Below are 27,078 nucleotides of genomic sequence, written 5' to 3'. Positions count from 1 at the left end.
ACTGGAGATAAGCCTCTCCTGATGCTTTTTACTATTAAGTAGCAAGAAGAGGCTCACCTCCCATCTTAGTGCTGTCGTGTGAGGAAATCCCTTATCTCTGATCTTAGAACTTAATGCTAATATAGATAGGTGCAGAAATCTGTCATATGACTGATGGGTGGCTATGGATTGCCCCATATGGTCTCACAGGCTAAATTCAGAAGCCTGATGGGTTCAATTAGGCCCATGGGGCAGAGGGTCCACTGCTAGTTTAACCAAAGGCTGGAGGGTAAGGGAATGGAGAACAGACCCCCCCCCCCCCAGAGATCTGTAAGCTACTGGCTCATGTGACAGGAAGAAGTCAGCATTTGGTTGACTAGCATGAATTATTGTTATAGTCCACAACCACTGTACATTCACCTTCATGGAAATGACTACAGCAAAAATTCATGTGCTATTCTTAGCTCCTATGCTACTCATAGATTGTTGATTTGTGTGTGTGTCTTGAAAAAGTAGCGCCAAGCTATATGTGAATTTTGCTTCAGAGGCTAGGACCCAAACCAATGGCTTCAAGTTACAAGCAAGAAGATTCCGACTAAACATCAGGAAGAGCTTTCTGATGGTAAGAGCCGTTTGGCAGTGGAATGGACACCCTCCGAAGATGGTAGACTCTCCTTCCTTGGAGGTTTTTAAGCAGAGGTTGGACGGCCATCTGCCATGGATGCTTTAGTTGAGATTCCTGCATTGCAAGGGGCTGGAGTAGATGACCCTTGGAGTCTTGTTCTTAAAGACTGACAGAAGTTTTAGCTACCTAATTTATGAATTTTACAGGCTATTAAAGGCACGGGAGCAGGGCTAGAAGTTGGCGACCCCAACAGCCAGCTTCAGTGTGCTCAGTAAGCACTTTAAGCAGATTCTTGGGGTGGAGGTGGATGGATGTTTGGCAGTCTCTGCTATGGCAGCTTGAACTCTCAAGCCCAGTGGCAGATATGAGCCTTTCCAGGCAGCCTCCTTTGGTCTGCACTTGGTCAGGCTCTGACCTACTTGGTTTCCAAAATGAAATGACATCATGTACCGTCAAGTGGTTAGCGAGGCTTGGTTGAGAGTTTTGTGAGAGTTAAGAGTGCAGCTGTGTTTTATTTATACTCTTTACCTTTAAGCCAAGAGCGAGGAACCTGCAATCCTACAGGCGATTTGAACTCAGGCAGGATTAGGAATGATGAGAGGTTCACAAGTTTCCCATGCTTGTCTTAGGTGTATTATGTTACAACTGCAGGTGATTGCTTAATATAAAATATATTAACTTTTAACCAGCTTTAAAAGTTTAGCATCTCCAAACATTAAAATTCTTTTGGTTTTATTTGAAAATGCCCAAACACAGATACTACACGAATTATATTTACAGTATAAACCACCTGTGATTAATTTAAGGGGAGAAGGGGAACATGACCTGCTTCAAACAGCTCCAACATTACAGATAAAACATCTTCTGTGCAAGGCAACACAGTAGCTTGTTTCTAATAAAGAGCTCCCCCATTCTGCCTTGTAGGCAGATTTTTTTGATACATACAAAATGGCTCTATTCAGTTATCAATCAAACCATGGTTAAGGAAACTTAGATAAGGTTTGCCATCATGTTCAAACCACAGTTTGTTATAGGAGAAGACAAATCAATAAAGTGGGTTTGTGCTAATTATGGTTTGGCATGCTTTCTGGTTAGACCATTCATAATAATGGCTTTTACTTCACCTCCAGAGCAGCTAACATGGAAATGCTAAGCAGATGGGATATAGAACAGCACAACTCCACATCAGAAATTTCTAGATTGTGTAGTGTTATCAAACCATGGTTTGACATAATGTCTGAATTAGGCCACTGAGAGTTGATCAAAACATCCGTTCTTAGACTAGAAGAACCGTTAAATAACTGTGTCTGAAATACTTAAAAGGCATTTATTCAAAGGGAAGAATCCTTCCCTTGTGCAGTGCTTGGCATTCTGGATATTACAGTATAGAATTGGCTGAGCTGTTCAGATGATGTAGGCCTTAGGTTTGTGTCCATTGAGTTTTAGAATGTATGTGGCAAACACATTCTATGCTACCACAATGACAGTGAAGGTTTAGAAAGCTATCTGCATTAATTCAGCCTTTCATGCAGGAGAAAGCAATGATTTTAAAGTTTGGTTCCTTCCCACAACACTCTGATTTAACATGACTAGAGAAAAGGCCATCACAATGGGAATAATAAAATGAACTAGTCCTTAAAAGAAATTCTTATGTATGCTTCATTGGAAGTTAGTTCCACTGAGCTCAACAGCGCTTTCTCTGAAATAAGCGAAGACAGGATTTGCAGCAACTGAAGTGTTGCCCCTGCTTCTAAAACAAATGCGGTAGCAAATCTACACTCTGAGGGACATTCTTGCTGCTTCTTGGAAAACAGATGCAAATGGCACAGTCTAGCTTTGCAGGTTTAGATGTCACTATACAATTTTTCTCTATTATTTACAGACAGCTCAAGGTCTTTCTTTATCACACCAATTTGTCTAATAAGAAATCATACCATAAAACTGGCATTTCTGTTGCTGATGGGTAATCCCGTGTCCTTACGGTGTACTATGTCAGGACATTTACTCCTCACAGTACACCCACACATTACGTTTCAGCATGTGCTCAACCCCAAACCAGCAAGTACATGGGTCTGGCTAAAACGAATCTATGAAAAATGCAGCCTGAGTCTGCACAGCAGGGCTCTAACAGGCAGCAGCAAACAGGGTCATCTCTTTCAAGGGAAGAAGGGTTACTTTCGGGTAAAAAGGCCATTTCATGTATTTCCTACTGGACTGTAAAGATCCCATTACAAGCTCAGGCAAGAAGTGCTTCCAACTCAAGTAGCAAACAGGACTTTTCTCGTATGCTTCCACCAGGTAAAGTATATAGCGATAAAGGCAAAGGGAACCAAAGCTACCATGGATTTTCTCTGTGGGATGTACAGAAGTGCATCTACGCACTTTCATATCCTAGGTACACGCCAAGGTCAGCAGTTAGAGGACTTGTTAAAAAGCCATTGACAGCAAAAAAAAACTTGTGCTGTACCTGTCAATTCTGCCTGTTTCAGTCCAAGAATGTGTTAGGAATTACATCAAAGAAGTAAAGCTCTGGTGCGCAGTTCCTCAGTTTCCCAGCTTTCTTTCTAAAGAATCTCGAATAAACTTTAGTGTGCATTGGTAGAGGAAAGAGTCCTTGTTCTTCGGTTTGCAAATATTCAAGTGGCTGACATCTACAGGAATGAGTTCTCCTATGCCTAAATCTGGAAAAAAACAAATAACAAAAGTCAGCACCAATGAATGTCAAGGAAAAGACACAAATTATACACAGCAGCACCCATCTTGTGATACTGGTGGAGATGCACTTTCTCATTTGCTATGTGGGGAGAACCAGTCATGCTTCTATTGTGTGTGCCAACAATTATCTATGGATCAGAGCTAAGCAAAAAATTTAAGGGGGCAAATAATTTACCTTGGAACCAGGTTTTAAATAGTGCAGGCAGAGCACCTTAAAATGTATGTTAGGCTCAGTAATCCATGCGTTAAGCACAGAAGGTAGAGTGAGCAAGCTTCTGTCATTGACTCTGCTCATATTGATCCAGAGCAGACCCCAATGTACAGTTAGCAGAGTAAAGCACAAACATGTTGCAGGATTGCCAATAATAGACCAGAGGCAATTTCATCCAGCAGAGTTTACTACTGAAGGCAAATGAGCATGTCGGCCACAAATTCATACATCTTCAGGATCGGCACACTCCATGAGAAATCCAGTTGCAGCAGACTTAACTTAAACTTACAATAAGACTAAGATCTTAACACTTAGCATACTATATACAGAATACCACACTAGAAGGAAAGAGAGACAGAAAGTGAAACTCAGGCTCCTTCTGGCCCATTATTACAGACTTTGACATAAAGAGATACAGTGGTACCTTGGGTTAGACGCTTCAGGTTACAGACTTCGCTAACCCAGAAATAATACCTCGGGTTAAGAACTTTGCTTCAGGATGAGAACAGAAATCGCGTGGCGGCAGAGGGAGGCCCCATTAGCTAAAGTGGTACCTCAGGTTAAGAACAGTTTCAGGTTAAGAACGGACCTCCAGAATGAATTAAATTCTTAATCCGAGGTACCACTGTAATAGAACCAGTTTAAACCAGCTGTTCAGCTTCTCTGAAGGAATAACCCAAACATCAGGAACCTCCTGCCTGTTTCCAGGCAGAATAGAAACTTGCTTGTTAGCTAGAAACTTCCGGCTTGCATCCGCTTGGATCACACAGAGCAGAACCCTCTTGAATTAATTAGAATAGGAAAGATCTCTACACTTTAATCCAATACTTTCTGTACCAAAAAAAATGCAAATCTGACAGCTTCATATAGTCTTGGGGGTTTCTCTTGTCATTTCTGTTTTAGCTGTTGGGGTGGGGGGAGTTTTCCAGTTGCAAAGATTCAACCTTTTAAAACTTAGACACATCCCAGCCTGCACCACAACTCTGCAATCCACCTCAGCCCATAAGCACAGTAAAATTCTCCCCACTTGCACTCCCTAGCAACTGATATTCTGAGACTTACTGCCTGAGATACCGGAAACAACACATTAACTATCATCAATAGCAGCCACTGATACCTCTATTCCTATTACGTATGGCTCCTGGAGCTCTGTTTTATTCAATTACATTAAATAAATCCATGTACAGTGATACCTTGGAAGTTGAACAGAATCCGTTCTGGAAGGCCATTCAACTTCCAAAACGTTCAGAAACCAAGTCGCAGCTTCCGATTGGCTGCAGGAAACTCCTGCAGCCAATCAGAAGCTGTGGAAGCCCAATTGGATGTTCGGGTTCCAAAGAACGTTTACAAACTGGAACACTCACTTCCGGGTTTGCAGCGTTGGGGAGCCAAAATGTTTAACTTGCAAGGCGTTCGGGATCCAAGGTACGACTGTACTTAATTTTTAATATACAATGCATGGAAACTGTGGGCTCCAATCTTTTTGCTGTGCTACTGAAAGTGTTCATATAAATTTATGCTCACAGTACTTTAACTGCAAGCAATGTGCAATGAGCAAGAGAGGAAGAAGTTGGGAGAAGGGTTTCTTTGAGGGTGGCTGATCCAGCCTTACACCAGAAAGACCTCAATCATTAATTTATCTGAAACACTGTTTTTTTTTATACCACATTTTCTATCTGCATCCATTTCTGGATGTTTCTATCACAGAACTCGCATGGCTGTATCTTGCCAGATCAATACGTTTTTAAAAAGGGAATGCTGAGAATATCACACCTGCAGATTCCACTGGTACTACATGCAGGCTCAGAACTCTGCTGACTCGTGTTGGCATTGTTTCTGCAAAACTCAATACAGGAAGGTCCTTATCCTTGGCAAATGAGAGAAAGTCATCGTTCAGTACTTTAAGGTCAGGAGAATCTAGGGGAACAAGAAAGAAAATTAAATGCATATTTCTGATTGTGTTTGCATGCAGCATTTTCCTATGAAAGGTGCACTTGGAATAACTAGATTTAAGTTCAGACAAGCCCTGCTTCTGAGGGATTAGTATTAGAATGGCACAGGCAAGCAACACAGTCTTAGACAGCGTGCCATTTACAGATCACTGTACAGTTCCCTTTCGCTTTTCAGTCAGATTTGCAATATCTATATTCTCTCTGTGTTGTGAACTCTTTCCATTGAACTTTCTTCAAGAAGGCTTTGGGGCCTTGAGCAGTTGTCCTTTCAGTGAAGTTTTACTTTTATTGTTACTTTATAGTTGTTTAAATGGTTTTAATTTATTGTTAGCTGCTTTGTTTTTTTAAAATAATATTTATTAGATATTTTATAATTATGAAAAGAAAAAAAAATCAAGAAAAACAATACATAGAATCAACAAACATCAACAATCAAAAGAATACAATACAACATAAAAAAACAACACACATCCAAATTTTATACCTATATCTTTCATTAGCCTATTTCCTCGACTTCCTCGCAACTCCCTTTCGTGTATTCTGGTTCAAATATTGTTAGCTGCTTTGAGCTCAACTGAGGAAATGCGGGGAATAAGCACCACAAATAAATACATTCCTGAGCAAGGTAAAAACAACGCAAATGGTTTGTGTGCATGCAAACTCTCTAAATATTAAATTACCGCAACCAAAGCATACCTTTGCTGAGTTCCTTAACGCCCACAGAGGGGAAAAGCAGAAATCTAACAGTTTTTGAGTATTCAGCCAACCTGGAGCCGTGATGAGGAACGCTATAAAACACAATTCCCTGGGTGTTGTTTACAATGGAATCCATATCAGAGTCCTTGGAAGCATCCAGAAGCATCTTCTTGACCAGGAGACCTGACAAGAAAATATATTTATAAAGTAGGACCAATGCAAGAACGATGCTTAAATTAATGTACAAAACATCCTATCCTATTTCTCCTTCATCTGTTAGATGTGCTCCTCGAAGATGAAAATGCAGAAAAGCACTAATACATTCTGTCAGTTAGGCAGATATGGTAATATACTAAATAAGAGGAATGTAATCTTATTCTTGTTAATGCCAGCTAGCAATGTTTTTTTGTTGCCGTGTTTTGATTTATTTGTTTTTTTAAAAAACCCTCTTCTTTCTATTTGCAAATAAAAATGGGGGAGGCCCACTTGCTCCTTTTTAGTGAAGTTTTACTTTTACCTCAAAGATCTGTTAGCCAACCATAACTATCATCCTGGTATACTCATTATGTCAGAGAAAAGATGTGTATAGCTAAAAACCACTGCTTTTTTGCTTTTCCACCAATGTAACATTCAATTAAAACAGATCTGAGTCAAATCCCTACACTTAACATGCAGTTTTCAATTCCCTAATTTAGTTTCCTCAGAATCTCTGCAAGGAAAATAGTTGAGATCCCACTACTGGAGAATATTCTGGAGAAAATATGAGGTAACTATCAAGGGATTGAATAAGACAGTAAATTGACTTAAAGAGCTTACAGTGTTTAAAAAACAAGCTACTATATTATTCTACTACTGGGAAAAGTGAATTCTTGAACAACACTGATAAAAAACCCAAATATATTCTATGAAGCCCCTAACCAATCACCCTGTAGAACAGCAGAGAATTTAAGAACTTCTTGTTGGTTTTTATGGACATTAACTGTATATATGCCCTGTGGTTTTTTGTGGGGTTTTTTGCACCAACTGGAAGTTGGGTATTACTCAAAATCTGAAGAATGGTTTTGTGAAAATTAACAACATGTGGCCTTATTGCCTACCTAAACTTTCTACATGTTGATGACTTGATCGTTGCCAGAACAATCTCTTCAAATAAACGTTAAAGACAAGGTGCAGTAACTGCAAAGGTGCAGCCTGTGGCAACATCCCATGTGAGGATACCACAGCCAACCCAGGACACCATGCCCAATCAGCCAGCATTATTACACTGACAACAGTCGCCACATGTAGGGAGGCACACATATTATTATCATTAATTAAATTTATATACTGCCCTATACCCACAGGTCTTTTATAAAGAGATTGCAGTTGACAGGCAAAATGGTGAGCTAAAGTAACTATTGGCAGGTAATGTCAAGGTAGATGTATATCCAAATGATTGTATGCCAATGCAGAGACATGTCAGCACATGGCATATTGGGAGCATATCCATCCTAGCAGGGCTCAGCAGATCAGTTCCTCATCTGGGGTCCCCGCTAGCTGCCATTTTGGCTCTCTGAGGGAGAGGCGACTAGTCTCCCTCTTAGAAGCAGGCACACCCAGTGGCAATGATATAATGGGCTGAGAGCTAAATGGATTCTGAGTCCCGATCAGCTTGAATCCTACCCATAACATCACTGTTACTAGGTAACCCCACTCACAAGCATGAGGGTGAAATACAAGGCCGGCAGCTGCTGCAGCCCCACCAGAGCCCCAAGTAAGAGAGTGGTCAGTGCTGGGAGACCACTATGCCATTCTGCCCACAACCCGCCCCCCACCCTAAAACCCATGGAACTGGGCCTGCCAACCTAATTATCCATTTGTACAGTTGAGACAATCGGGTCCAAAACTGAAATTCGACGAATGGCACAGGAAAAAGCCTCCACTGTCTGAGCACCAACCACATGTATGTCAGGAAAATTGCTGTTGGCCCTCTAGTTCATGATACCACGTCCTGTGGCAGTTCTTGCGAAACATATATAGTCTTTCATGGTCCTCAAATAGAAGCAATCTTTTTATACCCAGTTAACATTATGGATGGACCTGTCAGCCTATTTCTGGTTCATGCCATCTTTGTAAAATATCTGTCTCTGAATAGGTATTTAAATACCTATTTTTGAAAATAATTTCTCACAGAACATGCACTCCTAGATATATTTTATCATGCATTTCTAAATATGTTTTATCCTAAAAATGTGCATTTTTAAAAGAACATTGTAAAATTGGGGGAAATGTGAAATCCGAAGCATAATTATAACATAATTTAGGGTGATGTGGATTAGGTCAGTTCACAAAGGTCAAATTCCTCAAGCACCCCTAGTTAACATGGTTGAAATACATGAAATTGCAGAACAGTGCAATTTAAAGAAAAAATTAAATAACTTGCCCCCCATGCTGTGTGACAGCCATACAAGAGGTCTATCTCCAACACCAGCAGCTCGCAGTTTCTTGAGAAGCTCAGTGCTCTTGTAGGAAAGAGACTCCCTGCAAATCAAGGAGAGAGAACCAAGTAGCAGAGGCAAAGGCAGTGGCTTTTAAACCCTGTTCTGGGAAACACTGGACAGCCAAGGAAGCTTGCAAGGGCTCCTCAATCAGGTCAGTACTGGTGAGCAAGCTTTACTGAGAAACAGCTTGTGCACCACCGACAGTCATGGGGAAGGGATGGGTGTTTTCTAGGCCACATTCTCAGATCAAGCAGGGCAATACTGAGACCCAAAAGGTCTGGCCAGGGTCCCACCTTATTTTCATGGGTGCCCTAGAACATGCCTCAGGATGTTCTGCAGTACATCGGGGTCCTTTGGCAGACGCACAAATAGCTGATGTGGAAAGGGTTTACTGAGAATAGTACGTTTCAAAACCACTGCAGTTATTAAAAAGCAAAAATAGATTCAATGCATCCCAGCTAGGTTGTGCATGCTGACTGCTACTTAATGCCCCTTTCCAATCAGCATGGATGCTAAAGAGATTTTGGGTGCAATTCTGCACACAGCTGAGGCTGTTAAAATCCCACTGAGGTGTATGGGATTTATGCAGCCTAGCTGTGTGCAGGATTGCAGCCAGAGTTGACCCAAATATTCAAATAGGCCTTTTTAGTTAAAACTTCAAGAAATCTATGGGGACTTGTTCCAAAGCAGAAGAGCACACTAAATTCTAGAATTCAGCAGGGTCCTTAGATGTTGTCTCAAGGGTCCTTGGCAGCATTACAGATTCATTCCTTAAAAGCTGGCATGCTTATAAATAGCAATGCAAACTTTCCAGAACTGCTTGTGAATTTATACCGACAGTTCACCTTAGTCTTAAGGTCACGGGATTTGCTGTGCATGCAGTTATGATTAGAATTTTTTTTTGCAGATTTCGCCAAAGCTGGTGTTTTAAAACCGTCAAGGACAATCAAACTGGGTTTAGAGTAACTGTGCCTCCTGTGACACTTGAGGGAGGGGGCACAGCTCAGTGACAGAGGACAGACTGTGCATACAGAAGGACTTAGGCTCAGACCCTTGGCATTTCTTGTTTAAAAAACTATCTCAGGGAGCAAGCTGGGAACTCTGTTGCGAGCCTTTACAGAGTTGCTGATCACTGGAATAGAGAACCCCAGGCAAAATGGACCAGTGATATGACTGGGTATAAGGCAGCTTCGTACGTGCCAAAGGATGGCCCAGCCAATTCTGCGAAACTGGAGCTTACAAAAAACGATCAATTATTTTGATCAAATGCAAATGTGGATTTAGGCTGCTTACAACTGTCACCATCATTAGTTCCTAAACAATTCAAGATGCTTTACAAAGCAGAAATGGAAATCGCCATGTCTGCCTCGGTATAATCACACAGTTTCTACTTCCCACCCCATTTGTGTGCCCTCCATTTTTTACCTGTAGCTGTCCACGGGACATTTTGCTCTCCAGTCACTCAGATGTGTATCATACTCCACAGATATAATTCTAAGTGACGGGCAGTCAGATGCCAACCATGTCTACATTGAGAATACAGGAAAACAAGACAGAATATTGGATTCACAAAAGTTATTGGGTTTCAGGCACTGAAATCAAAACTAGTCACCTTTTTTCAAGACAGACAGTGAATTGGAAGAGTAAAGTATGGTTATAGAGTATGCTCTTTTGAAACTGAAGCTTCTTTCTGAAGTAGTTTGCTAGATGTCTTATAATCTGAACTCATTTTTCTTTTAAAAAACATTAATTCAGTGTTAGCATACAAGGTATCCCCACCACAGTACACCCCCCCCCAAAAAAACACCTGTGTAAGCATTTTCACTCCAGGCCACAGCACTGTTTTCATTCAGGATGGTTGATTAGTTATGTGTGCCACTAAATCTCTGCATGGGTGCCTCCCAGGTGGGCGCCACTGCCATTATAAGAGAACAAGAGAAGCTTTCACAGTGAGTTCTGCCACTTCTTTACATAGAAAAATAGCATTGTCCATACCTTTGGCCAGCACTCTGTATAATCGTCTTCCGTATCCACTTCCTTCTCAGCAGCAGGCTGCTCTATGTCCTGTTGCCGCCATGTTTTAAATGCTGCTCCCAAAAGACCATGAACGAAAAGGACATCAGCTTTAATGGGCTCACTGGTAGTGGAAATAAAAGTTGCAAAAGGGAGTATGCATTACTAGAAGCCGGCATCCAAAGAACTGCTACCAAATCACACGTACTGGTTAGAGTTTTGGACTAACAGCTGGGAGACCGCGGTTCAAATCTCCGCACAGTCATGAAGCTTACAGTCACTCGCTCTTAACCTAACCTACCTCACAGAGCTGTTGTGAAGCTAAAATGGGCAGAAGCAAAATGTATTTTGGGGCCCTCAGTGGGGCCTTATGGTTGACACAGTTGCAATGCTGTAGCAATAGAAAAGGCCATAATGGAAGAATTCTCCCATTATAATCTTGAGCACGGATGAATAACCTTTTACAGTTGGAGGTCCGCATTCCTTTCTGGGCAACCTTCTGAGGGCCACATGCTAAAGCACAGTAGCAAATGTGAATTTTACTTTTGTACAGTCAGCTAGTTTCTACACACATTGACTGAGCCCTACAGATTCTAGGCTTAGAATACACTTCTTTCGAGCCACCTGGTATTTTGATTAACCATCCCACTACTCCTATCTTCACCCCTCACTCTCCACAGTACACAATCCCAGACCGATTTTAAGTGTTGTGAAGCTTCTTTGCCCCTTCTGGGTTCACCTTTTTTCCCTCCTCTGCTCCCCCCCCCCCAAAAAAGTCTTCTTCTGTGCCATTCTTTCAGCCCCTGGGCTCCCTGTCACTTGCTTCTCTACAGCCTACACTTCCCAAAGCTGCAACGTATTAAATAGCTTTACACTGCTCCCCAAAACAGCAAGTACTTGGTCCTTGGAACCAGCAGGGCAAATCCAGAAAATGTTAGCTAAGGTGACAAACTCCTGACCTTAGTGAGATTTACATATATGGTTAAGACTGTGTCTAATCTTCCTGAGTTTAAGGAAATTTAGGAATACCTAAAGTTTCTCTGTACTGGAGCCTGCTACTAAAACATTGCATTGCAGAACCTCTCTTTTCAATGAGACAAAGGAACTTCGTAACAACTGCAGGATGTATTCTACTAGGGGGAACATTTTCTGCCCCAAGATGGAGTGAAACGGAACAATCTGGGCTGTAATCCTATATCTACTTCCTCTGGGGAAATCCCCCCTGAACTCAGTGGGACTCGGTTCCAAGTTGATATGCATAGGATTGCACTCACACTAATATGTTTAGAGTTCTTTCTCACTCTATCCACCACTAAGTACTCTCCACCATCAGAGAAGCTATGCGGAATAAATGGTATGGGCAGTGTTGGACTAAGACATTTTTGCACCGGAGGCGAACCACAAAATGGTGCTGATGCATCTGGAAAGAAGGATGAGTGAAGATCTGCAACAGGAACAAGTGGGAAACAAATATATGCATCGGGAACAAGGGTGGGAGGAGACCAGCAGTGCTTCCTATTTGTCAAGAGGCCACTGTAGAGGCAGCCTTGAAGAGGCAGGTCTGGCTTCCAAGGAGTGCACTGCAGCTGTTACTGCCACCACGGCAGCAGCCGTGGGCAAGGCATCCTTTGGAGGCTGGATGCGATGCCCCTGTGGATCCTGCCATCTGAGCAAGGATCACAGGTGGGTTGGCCCTGGGTACAGGGTAGTCATAAAGGCGGACATATTTTTTCCTAAGCCTTTCCAAAGCAGCGTTGTACATGTGCGTGCCTGTTGCAAGGGTACAGGAGGTAGGGTCAAATGGAATAGCTGCACAGCAACTTTCTCTGGAGACAATTTCTCTTAGGTACCTTTCATACGTGCCAATGTTCGCCTACAAGCCATCATGTAAGGAGCAAGCATTTATGATCCGGCCCTGCGAGGAATCTATCCACAGAGAAACGGGTGAAGTTTAGAATGGAGAGGCTTATTGTGAGTAATGAAGTGGTTGTAGTGGAGGGAGGAGGCAGTATATAGAAGCTCTCTCCTTACTTGGTTCGATATTGTGGGTGCAAAAGATATACTCCTTCTGGATACTTCTCCTGCACCGTTTCCCTGTCTAGGTTGGCCAAGGCTCTTGCTGCATGGGAGGATTCCATGACACGTGGAGACTTCATCATATGAGCAAGTACAGAAACCCAACCTAGGATTGAATCAAGCAAGCATATGTATCATCACCTGTCACTGACCAAAAGGGCAATCCATTTATTAAACATTTTAAAAGGGAAACAAGTGCTGCTACTGTACAGTAGGAAACACACACACAAAAACACACACAGTGATTTTTGCAGTATGTTCTTTGACAGTTTCCATCACGTTTGATAAGATTCCTGGTGTCTAAAAGATAAAATTGTGATGCTCTGCTGGATATTGTTTCTCAAGCTCATCATTTAAAGGTGCGATGCAGGTGTTCTTATAAGAAAAAGTTCAATATGTCAAAGATTAATTGTGGTCAGTCTATATGTGCAGCGGAAATCACACGGTAAAGTTTATTTTTCTGGACTCAACAAGAGCAGTCTGCGAGAGGGGTTGCCTGTTCAAATATTTCCCTATTTTAAAAACTCTCCTTGCACTTTTAGAAGCAGCATATCAGGGAAAAGGGCCCAGCCTAGCCTTCCTCCAATATGCTACTTGTCTGCTTGCAGGGGAGCATTTGAACAAGCAGCCTTCTACCTGACACAGCCCACTGATGAAAATGCCTTACCATCTGCAGTTCTTTTCATTTCATTTTATTATTTCATATCCACATTTGATAAGAATGTAGGGAACTGCCCTACTTCTGGAATCACTGCAGTATTGGCACACGGAGGGACCACCACCCTTTTCTAAACATCCATTTAATATGCAGTTCTCAGAATGAGAATGCATCAGATATTCAACAGATAAGAATGGATAATCGGGCTGACTGTATAAATAGGCTTAAAGTGTTAAATAATAGAAGGAAACATGTCGCCTACATTAGTAGGCTATACTTATGCATAATTATGTTCTTCCATTAAGGTTCATTCATAATCCAGCAATGAATTCCTTTCACCTTGGACCACTTGGCACATTATCTCAGACTACAGTCCTCTGCCCACTTACCTGGAGGCAAGCCCCACTGAACCCAAAAGAATAAAAAGCATCTGCGGCTGTTATAAAGAAAACGCTACAGGGTCCCGTTTCTTTTATCGTTAATTCTCCATTTTTCAGAGACCATAAGCTTTGCTATTACCTGCACGAAATATAGATGAATGAAGCTGTTCATTAAGCGCCATGTTCCCAATTATGTGAATGATGCTCCTCTGTATTTTGGGGGAATCCTTGCGGATTTGGTATAGTTTTTGCAGCAGCTGAAGCCCCCCACTTGCTTCAATTTCATCACAATGACTAGGAATCTGAAATTAGGCAGGATTAGCTGGCAAATAGTTTGTGATATGTTTTGTCTTCTATCCAGATAGAAATCATTATAGAAATTCTATCTAGGGAACAGGCATTTATTTGCAGAGGCTTAAGAAGGTGATGGTGTTGCTACAGAATTACCTTGGAATGATGCACTAAGGCTTGTAAGCAGAAGAGTTCCACAGCCTTTGAAGGAACAGTACTGAGACTTTCACAATAAGGAAGCCCATTTCCACCAAAACACCATAAGCCCCCCTGGAATAAAATATATATATGTATATTCAGGAATATATTTCAATTCATTTCAAAAAAGAAAAGTCAACATTAAAAGCTTTCTTTACAACTAGGTTTGTAAAATTTGCATTTAAGAATTAGGCCATCTTGGTAACTTGACGGGGCAAATGGAAGAGAGGTCCAACTTCCAGCCTCCATAAGATGTACTGGCTAATGCTTCCTGTTTATGGTAGCTAGGACTAGTTAGCAAGATAGTAAACAGGCAGGCCTGAAGCACTGCAGAGCTTTTCTGCTTTTAAGATTACCTCCCAAACTATTAAACTATTGAACTTGGAAATGAATTTTTGATAATTTTTTTCTTTAAGAAATAATCACCAGCCTTTATGTTATCCTGACTTTGTTTCTCAAGACAAAAAATACATTTCCTTAAGAATGTTACTGTGTGTGTCAGGAGTCACCCAACAAGGATTCAAGGATTTTCCATTCCTAGAACATATTAAGAGCTGGAAATAATAGTGAGAAGGGAAAAGGCAAGCTAGCACAGAATGGTACATAAAATTTAGGAACTTACTGGCAGACAGAGTGGTTTTTTAATGGTTTCACACATTAACTGGAAGACAGATTAGGTAAACACAGACATCAGGATAAAATTGTTCGGTCAAGCCTCTTCCACCTTCATTGGTAACTCAGAGCATGCATTGTTCCATTTTTGTCAAAATATTTAGAGTTAGGAACACACCTTTCGTGCAGCGATGGTCTGGCTGCTTTCTCTTAAAGCCAATGATGTAAAATATTGTACACATGGGTCAAGATCTGTCTGAGGTAAAGCTCCCAGCAACAGCAGAAGTTCATCTTCTGAATAACAAGCCTGTAATGTAAACCAAAAATACCTGTTAACACCTCCCACAACAGCAGGCACCAGGAAATTATGTAAAAACACTGAACCGTGTGAAATGTCCAGTTCACATCAGAAAAATGTTGTGCCTAACTGCTATTGACGTTACTGCCCTAGATGCCATGGGTCTTAGATATCTTGGAAACTGCTTCCATATGTTTTATCTTGCCCTCCATAATATGCACAGCAAGGGCCACCTAACAATAACAGCAATTTGAACTGACTTCCAGATGTGGTACAAGGATGAGGATTTCTCTAGATGTTTCTGCTCACTGCTAGCTCTAGCCAAGGCTAGTTTAGGGAGACACATCCCAGCCTGCCTGGAAGAGCAGTCTGTCATGTAGTTCAGTTGTGCCCTAAGTTTTGCAAAGTATAACTGTTTCCAGGACAGTTTGCAGACCCCAGTCTGAGCATCCAATAGTTGCCACTCCTCCCCTTCTGCACTCATTCCAATTAATCTTTTATGTCACTGTGTTTTGTCCTTCGATCTTTCCCTTTCCTGCTATGGGCTGGATTCAACTGACTGCTCCTACTAACTGAGGCCTGCACAATTGAGCTTCCCCTTCCCTCAGCACGCCTCTCAAGCTCCCCAAATTGGCTTGGGAGGGGAGAACCCCCAGAACAGCACACCAGAAGACAAGAGGGGAGATTGTTCCATCATGCAAGCAGCAATGTTCGTGCTTATGGAGCAACCTCCTTTGTAATGCATTGTATTCCTCCCTGTTTGCCTACAGACTTCAGTTCATTTCTATGTCCCTGCCTCTACACTCCCAGGGATGGCATGGCTTGACATATCCCTGATCTCATCTCCTCTTCTCACTCTCTTCATTCCAGGGTGCACCATGACTCTGCCCCTTAAATCTAAGCCCTGATCTTGAAGTTGCCATCAGCCATAGGGACTGGATAATGAAAGATACCTTCCTTAACTTAGGAAATGTCAAACCAACTCTTAAGATATCAAAATGTTGTTAATCCACATAGATGAAAATGTAAATCAGTTATTATGTTAGATCAGCTGTATGGGTCAACTCCTAGACACTAGATTTCAAAATACTTCTATGAAAAATGGTGAAGTCTGGATTTCATAATACGTACATCTTTTTGTTTTGGTAAAAGATGGGGTCGCAGGAAAAACCGCAGGTCAACATCTTTACTTCGAGCTAAACCAATAGTAGTTCTCTGATCACTTGCTTGGGCAGCTGTCCTATACTGATAATCTGTATTAGAACAAATAGAGTTAGGACTTAAACAAACTTGAAGTATTTGCCTTTGTTTATAAAGTTTTGTAAAGTCCATGCAAGTAAGCAAACAATACAAATTTGTAATTAATAAATGAAAGTAAGGACATATGGTAATTCACAATGTACGGAGGAACAGAAAAGGGAGAGACTTTCCATCTTTCTGTTTGGAAAGGACTGTATGCACTAAGGTGTTGAACACATATAAGATTAAAATAAATATATCAATTTTTCAGGTGTGTGGGGGAGAATAGCTGCAGCACTGATTTGAAACCCTAGTGTCCACATTTAGGTTTTTTTAAACTTAGCTTATCAATTTATAAATTTATACACCAGGCGCTCACATGAACATTGATATAATCCTTAAAGCATTGGACTTCAATGGGTAGGTTGTAGAGCCGAGTCAAAACTGGATATTCAGTGCTAGCTTTTTTCTAAGCAGATGGCAGACAACTAAAAATGTTCCTCTTCTTTTACATTTTTTAAAATGAAAATACAAATCACAGTTATTTAGTGCATTTATATTCTACCTTTTCCTCCAAGGAACTCAAGGTGGTATATATGGTCCCCCCCCCAAAAAAAAACAACAACAACAATGCTGCAAGTTGGTTAGGCTGAGAGGCAGTGACTGACCCAAGGTCACCTAGTGAGCTTCATAACCAAGTAGGGATTTGGGTAATGCCTCAAGGTTGTTCATATTGTTGCACAACCATATTTGTTTGTTTAAGATTTCAAGAGCAAGATAAAGATTGATAAAATAAACAGCAGACAGAAGGATAAAGGATGATAGGTCTGGTAAATAATTCAGAAGTTGATCCCATGTTGAAGCCTGAGATTAAACAGGATGCCAAATATGAAAATGCTGCAGTGATTCTCCAGTATATAGGAAATATATCCAATGTACACCCACTAGTGTGAGCATAACCCAAGTTAAATATTTAAATATGTACAAAACCCCCTATTTTAAAAAAACAAAATACTGAGATCCTCTCCTGCACAAATCTCCTTCACAGGAGAATTTTATCTTAGATTGTATTCCTATCCCTTAGCTTGAGGGCTCTTTCCATAGTAATAACTGTGAGTTAAGGGCCACAAGTTAAAACACTAGCTTTCATAACAGAATACCTTACCATGCCAGTAGCAATTGGAGGCTAGTTCCTGCACAGCTTGTAATCGGACCATTTTATCTTCTGACTGGCTTCTTTTCACAAGGAGCCACAAGGCACACTCATGCTCATCTGCGTCAAAAGTACTGAAGCGTTCTTTACTCAAAAATAAAATAAAATAAGAACCAAATGATTGCAGTTGTTCATTAAACTTTGCATTATCAGCAGATAACTTCTTCCAGAAACGACATTTTAAAGCATATTATTCAACAGATGGAATCATTATTTCTACAACAGTATAATTATTATACATTTATTTAAACTCTGCCTTGCCCTCCCTGACAGGGACTCAAGGCAGTTTACCAATAAAAATAAAAACAGTACACAGAAATGAGCTGAAAGTGCAGCAGGACAGAAGAAATGGTTATGTATGCTGTATACTGATAAAACCATTATTGTGTAATTAATTATGCTCTGCATATAAGCTGTGCTTAAAAGTGTTCTAAGTGCAATATTCTGTACAACAATCCTGTTCAGCAAGTCAGCATTATCATCTGCATCAGGCTGTGATATAGTGGCTTGTGTTAAATCACCTAGTGGGTTGATGCCAGAGCTGCGACTGAAACTGGGACCTTTCTGGTTCACAGCTTTGCCATTATGTAACTCTAAACCTGTTACCTTAAAATATAGTTATTCAGAGGCAGGCAGACCTAGCTGAGCTAGGGCAGAACTGAAAACACTCAATAAGCAGTCTACAGAACAGGAAAGCAAGGAACTGGGTTTGGAGCGAATGATGTAGGCAGAGCTAACAGGCAAGGCAGTAAGGAGGCTGGGCTTTATGCCTTCGCCATCATGATCATCTTGTCAACTACATAGGGCATTTCAATGGACACTGTCAGAGGCAAAGAGCAAAGTTAAATAGCTAAACCTAGGAATGACACTCTTAAGATATAGCAGATTTGATCAAACCTACGATCAAATGGTCTTCGAAAAATTCTAGCATTTGTTTCTAGTATTTTCCTTGCTGCTCTGTGAAGTTCTTTTCTCACTTGGTAAGTAATCCCTATTAAAAAACAACAAAAGTGCAGATTTAGTTAGGATCATACAATACATAAAGGCTGCTGTCATATTAAGCACATTTCTTATAGAGATAATGTCCTATTACAAACTCTCCCTCCCACACACATATTTCTTTGGGCTCCAATTATGACAAAACCTGCCAACCAGGAAAAACTGTACAATGTCACCAGGTGTATAGTGCTGCAGGCCAAGCAATGGCTGGCTCCCAGGTATGCTTGAGGATTAATGGGGCTTGGCTGCTTGCCCTGGCTTCTAGCAATGAGCGTTCGTAAAATCAGCAGCACTCTTAAGAGCTCTGCACATAGACTAAGAAAACTTCCAGTCAGAAGATGCATTTCTTCAACCTGAATTCTGAAAGAATATGGGCAAAATCCTGGTGCTTGTAAAGTAAATTTTGCTACTAATCTCAGCACTGCAGTACTCTTTATTAAACATAGAATTCATGTTATTTCCACCCCCTCTTTTTTCTCTACATTATTTCTTGAATAACATAAAAGCCCAACGGTCTCTTACCTTGATATTCACTGGGATCTAAAGAAACTGTTTGTAAATAAATGTAGGACTTCAGTTTTTCTTGCTGTACCACTTGGGTATCAAAAGAGAACAACTTCCTTAAAGCCAGAACTTCATATATAGCAAAGATGCAACCACTTTAAAAATAAAGATATCATTTAAGTATTAATACAAAAATTCTAAAATGACTTTTCTTAAGATGCAAATTGGAAGCATGTGTATGTACGGTTCTCTGAATTTTAAACATGATGGGCTAGTTCAGGCATACCGATCTGGTCCAATAAACCATGGTTTATCAGCCCAGGAAGAAGCTGTTGCCCATTCACTCCCTCCTCACCTCTCCCTGTTGTGCCCAGCTTTAGCAAAGTTAATTTGGTTTCTTAAACAAGTGTCCCTGTGACATTCAAATCCAGTAACTCAGATCATGGTTAGGAAAGGCCTGACCAGTGAACCATGAAGATGTGCAGCAGGCAGATTCATCTTGTGACATCCTAGCAGTTCTTTTACAGCAGTCTGGGAACTTTAGATGGATTATCTCCAACACAAATTTTAAAATATAGAAGACATCTGTTGCCAGCAATGAAGCCTGGAGCAGTAGAGAAGAGGGCAAACTACCACCAAACCCATGATTGGTCACTTCCCCCTGCTTATTCCCAAGTCTGAGCAAACTTTGATTGAAGCAGTAACGTACGTTCCTTTGGTAATAGGATCCACAGTATTCAGCTGCCAAACAGGGAGGCAAAGGAACAGTCACAAGGTTGAAGTACTTTGCACATGCCACTAAACTGCACAGTGAGTGTTCAATGCTTTTCACTGGAGTAAGCAACACACAGCTGACCTACTCCTTAAATGAGCATTAAAAGTGCAAGTTTGATTAATTTTTTAATGTCCATTTTGAACCTAGGAAGGTAAAAATTGCTAATGGCTAAGAAGCAAAGTGGAAAGTCAACAGGAAGTCTAAATCAATTGTTTTTCGCACTTTTAAGATTAGAAGGTACAATTTCCAAACAATGAATTACCGTATTTTTCGCCCTATAAGACGCACTTTTCCCCCTCCAAAAATGAAGGGGAAATGTGGGTGCGTCTTATGGGGCGAATGCAGGCTCCTTGGCTTCAGCGATAGCAAGGCGAAGCCTCCAAAGCCTGTGCTCTGGAGGCTTTGCGTTGCTTCCGCTGGAGCCAGGAGAGTCTGCTCTTTGAGGCTGGCGGTGGGGGAAAGCAGCGCCTCCTCCATCGCCAGCCCCAGAGGATGGGGGGCAGCGGGAAGGCGCGCGACGCCTTCCCGTTACCCTCCAACCCGGCTTTGAGGCTGGCGGTGGGGAAAGGAGCGCTTCCCCCATCGTCAGCCCCAGAGGATGGGGGGCAGCAGGAAGGCGTGCGACGCCTTCCTGCTACCCTCCAACCCGGCTTGGAGGCTGGCGGTGGGGAAAGGAGCGCTTCCCCCATCGTCAGCCCCAGAGGATGGGGGGCAGCAGGAAGGCGCGCGTCGCCTTCCTGCTACCCTCCAACCTGGCTTGGAGGCTGGCGGTGGGGAAAGGAGCGCTTCCCCCATGGCTAGCCCCAGAGGATGGGGGGCAGCGGGAAGGCGCGCGACGCCTTCCCGCTACCCTCCAACCCGGCTTGGAGGCTGGCGGGGGGGAAGCAGCGCTTCCCCCATCATCAGCCCCAGAGGATGGGGGGCAGCAGGAAGGCGCGCGACGCCTTCCTGCTACCCTCCAACCCGGCTTGGAGGCTGGCGGTGGGGAAAGGAGCGCTTCCCCCATCGTCAGCCCCAGAGGATGGGGGGCAGCAGGAAGGCGCGCGACGCCTTCCTGCTACCCTCCAACCCGGCTTTGAGGCTGGCGGTGGGGAAAGGAGCGCTTCCCCCATCGTCAGCCCCAGAGGATGGGGGGCAGCAGGAAGGCGCGCGACGCCTTCCTGCTACCCTCCAACCCGGCTTGGAGGCTGGCGGTGGGGAAAGGAGCGCTTCCCCCATCGTCAGCCCCAGAGGATGGGGGGCAGCAGGAAGGCGCGCGTCGCCTTCCTGCTACCCTCCAACCCGGCTTTGAGGCTGGCGGGGGGGAAAGGAGCGCTTCCCCCATCGTCAGCCCCAGAGGATGGGGGGCAGCAGGAAGGCGCGCGACGCCTTCCCCCTACTCTCCAACCCTCCTGTGGGCTTTTGCGGGAGATGGGGGAATTCCCCCACCTCCCGCAAAAGCAGGCAAAAGCCGCAGGCTCTTTAAAGGGGCTCCGCGGCTTCTGCTGGCTTTTTCTAGGAGAAAAGCCAGCAGGAGCCACGAAGCCTTTAAAGAGCGTGCTGCTCTTGGGGGCTTTTCCCGAGGAGGGAGAAGGGACTGACTGGCCGAGTCCGTCCCTTCTCCCTCCTGTGGGCTTTTGCAGGAGACGGGGGAATTCCCCCACCTCCCGCAAAAGCAGGCAAAAGCCGCACGCTCTTTAAAGGGGCTCCGTGGCTTCTGCTGGCTTTTCTAGGAGGTGGGGGAATTCCCGCACCTCGTAGAAAAGCCAGCAGGAGCCACGAACCCTTTGAAGAGCGCGCTGCTCTTGGGGGCTTTTCCCGGAGGAGGGAGAAGGGACTGACTGGCTGAGTCCGTCCCTTCTCCCTCCTGTGGGCTTTTGCGGGAGATGGGGGAATTCCCCCACCTCCCGCAAAAGCAGGCAAAAGCCGTGGGCTCTTTAAAGGGGCTCCACGGCTTCTGCTGGCTTTTCTAGGAGCTGGGGGAATTCCCCCACCTCGTAGAAAAGCCAGCAGGAGCCACGAACCCTTTGAAGAGCTCCGCTCTTGGGGGCTTTTCCCAAGGAGGGAGAAGGGACTGACTGGCCATTTCAGTCCCTTTTCCCTCCTGGTCGAAAAGCCCACAGGAGTCGCGCAGGGCTCCTGTGGGCTTTTGGGGGAGGTGGGGGAATTCCTCCACCTCCTGTAAAAGCAGGGAGAAGGTCTTGGAGTAGCGCACAGGCTGCGTGCAGCCTGTCCGCTGCTCCCAGAGCTGCGGGGGGGAAAACATATTTTTTTCCTTGATTTCCCCCCCTGAAAACTAGGTGCGTCCTATGGGCCGGTGCGTCCAATAGGGCGAAAAATACGGTAAATGCAATATTCGACAATAATTTATCTCTTTAAAAAATTACATCTCCAGCATTGTATATTTGCTTATATTTTACTTCTGAAGTGGCCTTCATTGCTAAGTTGCCGAAGCCTATTTCACACATATTTTTAGATGAGGCTAAGTTTCATAGTGTTCCTCACATGTTGGGGAACATCTAATGTGCCACAAGTAAGCATCAGCTCACACAGTGGGGCTCCTCTCCTCTCCCCTCATTGCTCTCCTGTCCTCCCCAACAATTTGCTCTGGAGGGTCAAGGACTGGAGGGGAAGAAGAAAAACTGGAGGTCCTGTGACGCAACCATACTTCCATACCACAAGTGTGTGAACATCATGCGAACAGATGAAAAATTAATACAAAAGTTCATTAACATTACAGTGGTACCTCGAGTTACAAACGCTTCAGGTTACAAATGCTTCAGGTTACAAACTCCGCTAACCTTGGAAGAGCTACATCGAGTTGAGAACTTTGCCCTAGGATGAGAACGGAAATTGTGTGCCGGCGGCGCAGCGGCAGCAAGAGGCCCCATTAGCGAAAGCACGCCCCTAGTTAAGAACAGTTTCAGGGTAAGAACGGATCTCCGGAACAAATTAAGTTCGTAATTAGAGGTACCACTGTATTTTCCGGAGGTACAGATACACACACACATATATCTACATTCATTTTTAATTCAATGTTAACTATTTGGATGTTTGCATATTCAAACTTACCTCAGAATAAGTGAGCCAGTTAATTTTGCTATTTTCCCTTAAAAATAAAATAAAAATAAAAAAGTGTCACTGTATATGCAAAAAAGCAGGTTTTAAAATATTGAATTATTCATCACATCATAAACAGTAATCAGATGGATCCAGCCTTACAGTGCAATCCTACCCAGGTCTACTCAGAAATAAGTCCTACTGAATTCACCTGGGGTTAACTCCCAGGTAAGCTAAGTACGGCTAATTTAGGCTGCAGTCTTAGGCCCCAAGTCAATGTGAAAAGTTACGAACCAAGAGCAACTAACTTTCTCTGGCTCCAACCTAATGTAGATATAAGAACAGTGTTAAAGCTGCAGCTCTCATGACTATGTTTTACAATTTGCCTTAGATTGTGTTCTGTTATGATTCTGTATGTAACCATATTTTACTTCTTCATGTTTAATAAATAAAACAAAAAGTTAAAAAATAAAGCTGCAATCTTACACATTTATCTGAAGGGCAAGTCACAATGAGTTTTGTACAAATCCTACAATCTTTGGCACCTTTGCTTGGCAATAAATCTCAAAGAACTCAATGAGACTTACTTCCACATAAACATGCATAGGATCTGGCTGGTAAAGTCATTTTTGTTTCCATTAGCAGAAGCAACTTCATTGCTTTTTATACAGACATGCTCCTTCTATCATCATTCTGATAAGTTTAAAATTACTAATCATGATTAAAGGGATGCACCACCAGAAGCTACTTTCACTTAAACAGCATCAGTCGGGTACTTGGAGGATTAAGTTGTATTAAGGTGCTTAACTTTTACTGATGACTCTAATCAGCATTGTTCACCTTTTCCCCAGATGGCTATGGTTCAGCAGCATCTCAGAGACATGCAAGCTTATCCATCACTAGCATTAGGTTTCTGCATTAGAAAAGAATATTTAAGCTGCTCTGTATTTTAAGAAAATACTTTTTAATTCAGCAAGTCACAAATTATGAATTAGGATTCATCAGCTGATTGCAGTTGACCTATAAAGAAGTCACAAATCTGCTGGTAGGAGGCAGAACATGATGAAGACTATGAAAAGAGAATCTCAGAATTGTAGAGTCGGAAGGGATCACGATAGTCATCTAGTCGAATTATCAGATGTAGAACCAACAAACATGGCCTGATCAAAGGCAAGATTCCCATCCTCTACCACTGTAGCAATGGAAAATATCCAATGACAAGTAGAAATGACAATGAAATATTACTTGTACAGTGGTGCCTCGCAAGACGAAAAGAATCCGTTCCGCGAGTCTCTTCGTCTTGCGGTTTTTTTCGTCTTGCGAAGCAAGCCCATTAGCGGATTAGCGCTATTAGCGGCTATTAAAGGCTTAAGGGATTAGCGGATTAGCTGCTAAAAGGCTATTAGTGGCTATTAAAGGCTTAAGGGATTAGCGGATTAGCTGCTAAAAGGCTATTAGCGGCTTAGATCAGCTGATAAGCGGCTTAGATCAGCTGTTAAGCGGCTTAGCGATCAGCTGTTAAGCGGCTTAGCGAACAGCTGTTAAGCGGCTTAGGGGCTTGGGAAAAGGGGGGGGAGGGGAAAAAAACCCCAGGAATCGCAAGACATTTTCGTCTTGCGAAGCAAGCCCATAGCAAATTCGTTTTGCGAAGCACCTCCAAAACGGAAAACCCTTTCGTCTAGCGGGTTTTCCGTCTTGCGAGGCATTCGTCTTGCGGGGCACCACTGTACTCATTGACATTTCTTTCTTTATTTATGACATTTCTACATTTATTTAACAGCAACTAAAACTTATAAATGAAAAGTCAAAGCAGAAAAACTACAGTGTAAGTTAAAATAAATAAAACCAGAAGCAGTGAAACCCTAATACAACAGAGCTAGAGGTACTTCAGATTCTGCAGATTAAAATGAATGGAAAATAAAAAATTTCTTCACAAGTGCCAAAAAATACTGTAACATAAAGGCTAGCCTCTTTCTTTGGAAAACCCCAACTGAAACAGAGCTGACTGTAGATAATGTATAATCTATTTGTTTTAAACAAGACCTTCCCGTAAAATGATGATCAGCCAATCTGGAAACAACTCATCAGTAAAAATAATGATTAATGTATTTCCGTTAACCTAGTAATCATAGAATTGCACTTACGGATGTCTTTCCATGATTGGTCAGTCTTCTGGGCTGAACCAAGAGTTCCTATCTTTCGACAACAAATCCCACAATAAGCAGCCAGTGACATTCTGTAAAAGTATGAAATGGTAATAAAGTTGTAAACCAAGAAAATCTTTATTAAAATACATTAAAAAAGAGAAAGAAATGGTATAAAGCATGTCAATCTACAAAAAAATGCTTTCTAACTGCACAATAGAAGGCTAGAAGCAAAAGTGCCTGTTTAGTGTCCCTTGAGATGGAATTCCACAGGTTTGGTGCAATAACTGAGAAAACCCTATCTTTTCTACGTACTGTTGCACACCAGCCCAATCTCCAAGCAGTACGAGATTACAGGGGTTCCAGGCACTTGGTCAGGGCTCATGTTTCCTTTTGGAAAAGAGGCACAGCAGAGACTGTGATGTCTTTATGATACTGTATATGGTCTATTTACACATATATACAACCTGAGCCTATCATGGAGGGGTTCACAGCATTAGCACACCAAAAGGGTCTTGTTTCTCCCATAGCGGCAGCCTTGGATTCAAACAAGAATCAAACATGCTATTCTGATTGACTCTGCAGCTTGTTGCTTTCCCTCTAGTTCAAGTCACAGCCCCAGAACTCTACTTCAAATGCTCGTTTTCATTCTAATTATCTCTGAGTTGAGGGTCTACCTACAGTGGTACCTCGAGTTACAAACGCCTCAGGTTACAAACGCTTCAGGTTACAACTCCGCTAACCTTGGAAGAGTTACCTCGAGTTGAGAACTTTGCGACAGCAAGAGGCCCCATTAGCGAAAGCACGCCTCTAGTTAAGAACAGTTTCAGGTTAAGAACGGACCTCCGGAACAAACTAAGTTCATAACTAGAGGTACCACTGTATTTGGTCTCTCCCACAGAGCCCCTTTTCCTTTGTTCTCTTAATGGCCCATCACCCAGACTATCACCTCAATGCAGGAAACTAGTCTGCTTTATAGTCTAACACTTGCTTGGATCCAGTGGTTAGAACGCTCTTGCATGCAGCCTCCTTCTTCCCACCCATCTCTCAACCCATAAAAAAGCCTTCACTGCAAATCTTAGTATTTAGGGAGGCACATGTGGGTGGGAATGGGCCTGTCTGTGCGTTTGCACGAGTGACTCAGTGAGAACGATGCAATCCGAAATGCACCACCCGCGACTGTTGCAAGCACGGCAGACAGCTAAAGAGCCCACCTGAAACTGATCGTGTGTCTATCTAAGCCAATTAAAGCACCCCTTACAAAAATGGTCTAAACCGCCTAAAAGCGACGCTTCAGTAAAGTGGCTTATGTTATAACCGCGTTAACGTGCTCCGCAGCGAAGGTTCCGGAGCAACACATCCAAACCTGGCGGCTGTGGGGGCGATGACTAACTTCGAATTTATGAGTGACGACATTAAGGGAGGAGAAAGGCTTTAATTCGGAATGGAAGAGAAGCGTCTCTCCAAAGAGCCCTTCCATCCATGGAGGCACGTTTCCGTAGGAATGAAACCCCACAGTGCAAAAGAGGGCGAGGGGAGCTTTACTCCCAAAGGGCTGAGGGCTTGGACGCCCCGCCAAAACGACGAAAAGCATTCGCCACAGCCCGAAGCAGCAGCAGCAGCAGCGGCAGGCAGGCCTGGGACCGGGGGAAAGCTGTGCTGAAGCCGCGTGTGACCTCCCACAGGGCTAAGTCCGCCCCCCGCAGCCTCACCTGCCTTCCGGAGCGCCGGCTTCAGCACCGCATCCCCGCGGCCGCCCATGAGCTCCAGCCTCCTCGCGCCCCCGCCTACCTGCCCATCTGCCCATTCCCAGCTCTCAACGAACAGAGACGCTCTCGGCGCCGCCTACGCTCTCTGCGGAGGGCGCCGCGCCCGCCCACAGCCCCCCTCCCCACGCACGCACGCGCGCCGCAGCCGGCAGATTCCAGCCAATCCCACGGCGAGCCGAGACGCGCGCGCGGGGGTGGGGTGGTGGGCGGGA

At 43.2% G+C, this 27,078-nt stretch overlaps 1 protein-coding gene across 3 annotated transcripts; it reads right to left on the bottom strand.

Annotated features, from left to right (window-relative positions):
* Nucleotides 1-1,319: 1,319 nt before the first annotated feature.
* Nucleotides 1,320-27,075, bottom strand: SERAC1 (serine active site containing 1). Of its 3 annotated transcripts, none has more exons than XM_083434102.1 (17): nt 26,889-27,075; nt 25,098-25,189; nt 22,966-23,002; nt 19,158-19,294; nt 18,538-18,627; nt 17,589-17,720; nt 16,316-16,437; nt 15,065-15,193; nt 14,233-14,346; nt 13,925-14,087; nt 12,703-12,853; nt 10,654-10,795; nt 10,084-10,184; nt 8,601-8,698; nt 6,179-6,361; nt 5,304-5,447; nt 1,320-3,285 (listed from the first exon to the last, which is right to left on the bottom strand). In XM_083434102.1, the coding sequence occupies exons 1-17, from the start codon at nt 26,894-26,896 to the stop codon at nt 3,149-3,151; spliced, it is 1,980 nt and encodes a 659-aa protein (XP_083290228.1). In that variant the 5' UTR covers nt 26,897-27,075; the 3' UTR covers nt 1,320-3,148. The 3 variants fall into 3 exon arrangements, with proteins under 3 accessions (XP_083290228.1, XP_083290227.1, XP_083290229.1); XM_083434101.1 differs by having other exon boundaries at nt 26,810-26,997; XM_083434103.1 differs by having other exon boundaries at nt 26,814-26,970.
* Between the last annotated feature and the right edge of the window lie 3 nt (nt 27,076-27,078).

The sequence above is a fragment of the Podarcis tiliguerta genome, assembly GCF_965153285.1.
Source record: "Podarcis tiliguerta genome assembly, chromosome: 3".
In the NCBI taxonomy this organism is placed as follows: domain Eukaryota; kingdom Metazoa; phylum Chordata; class Lepidosauria; order Squamata; family Lacertidae; genus Podarcis; species Podarcis tiliguerta.
Note: the sequence above shows the minus strand (reverse complement) of the source record. Positions and strands in the feature narration are given on the sequence as shown.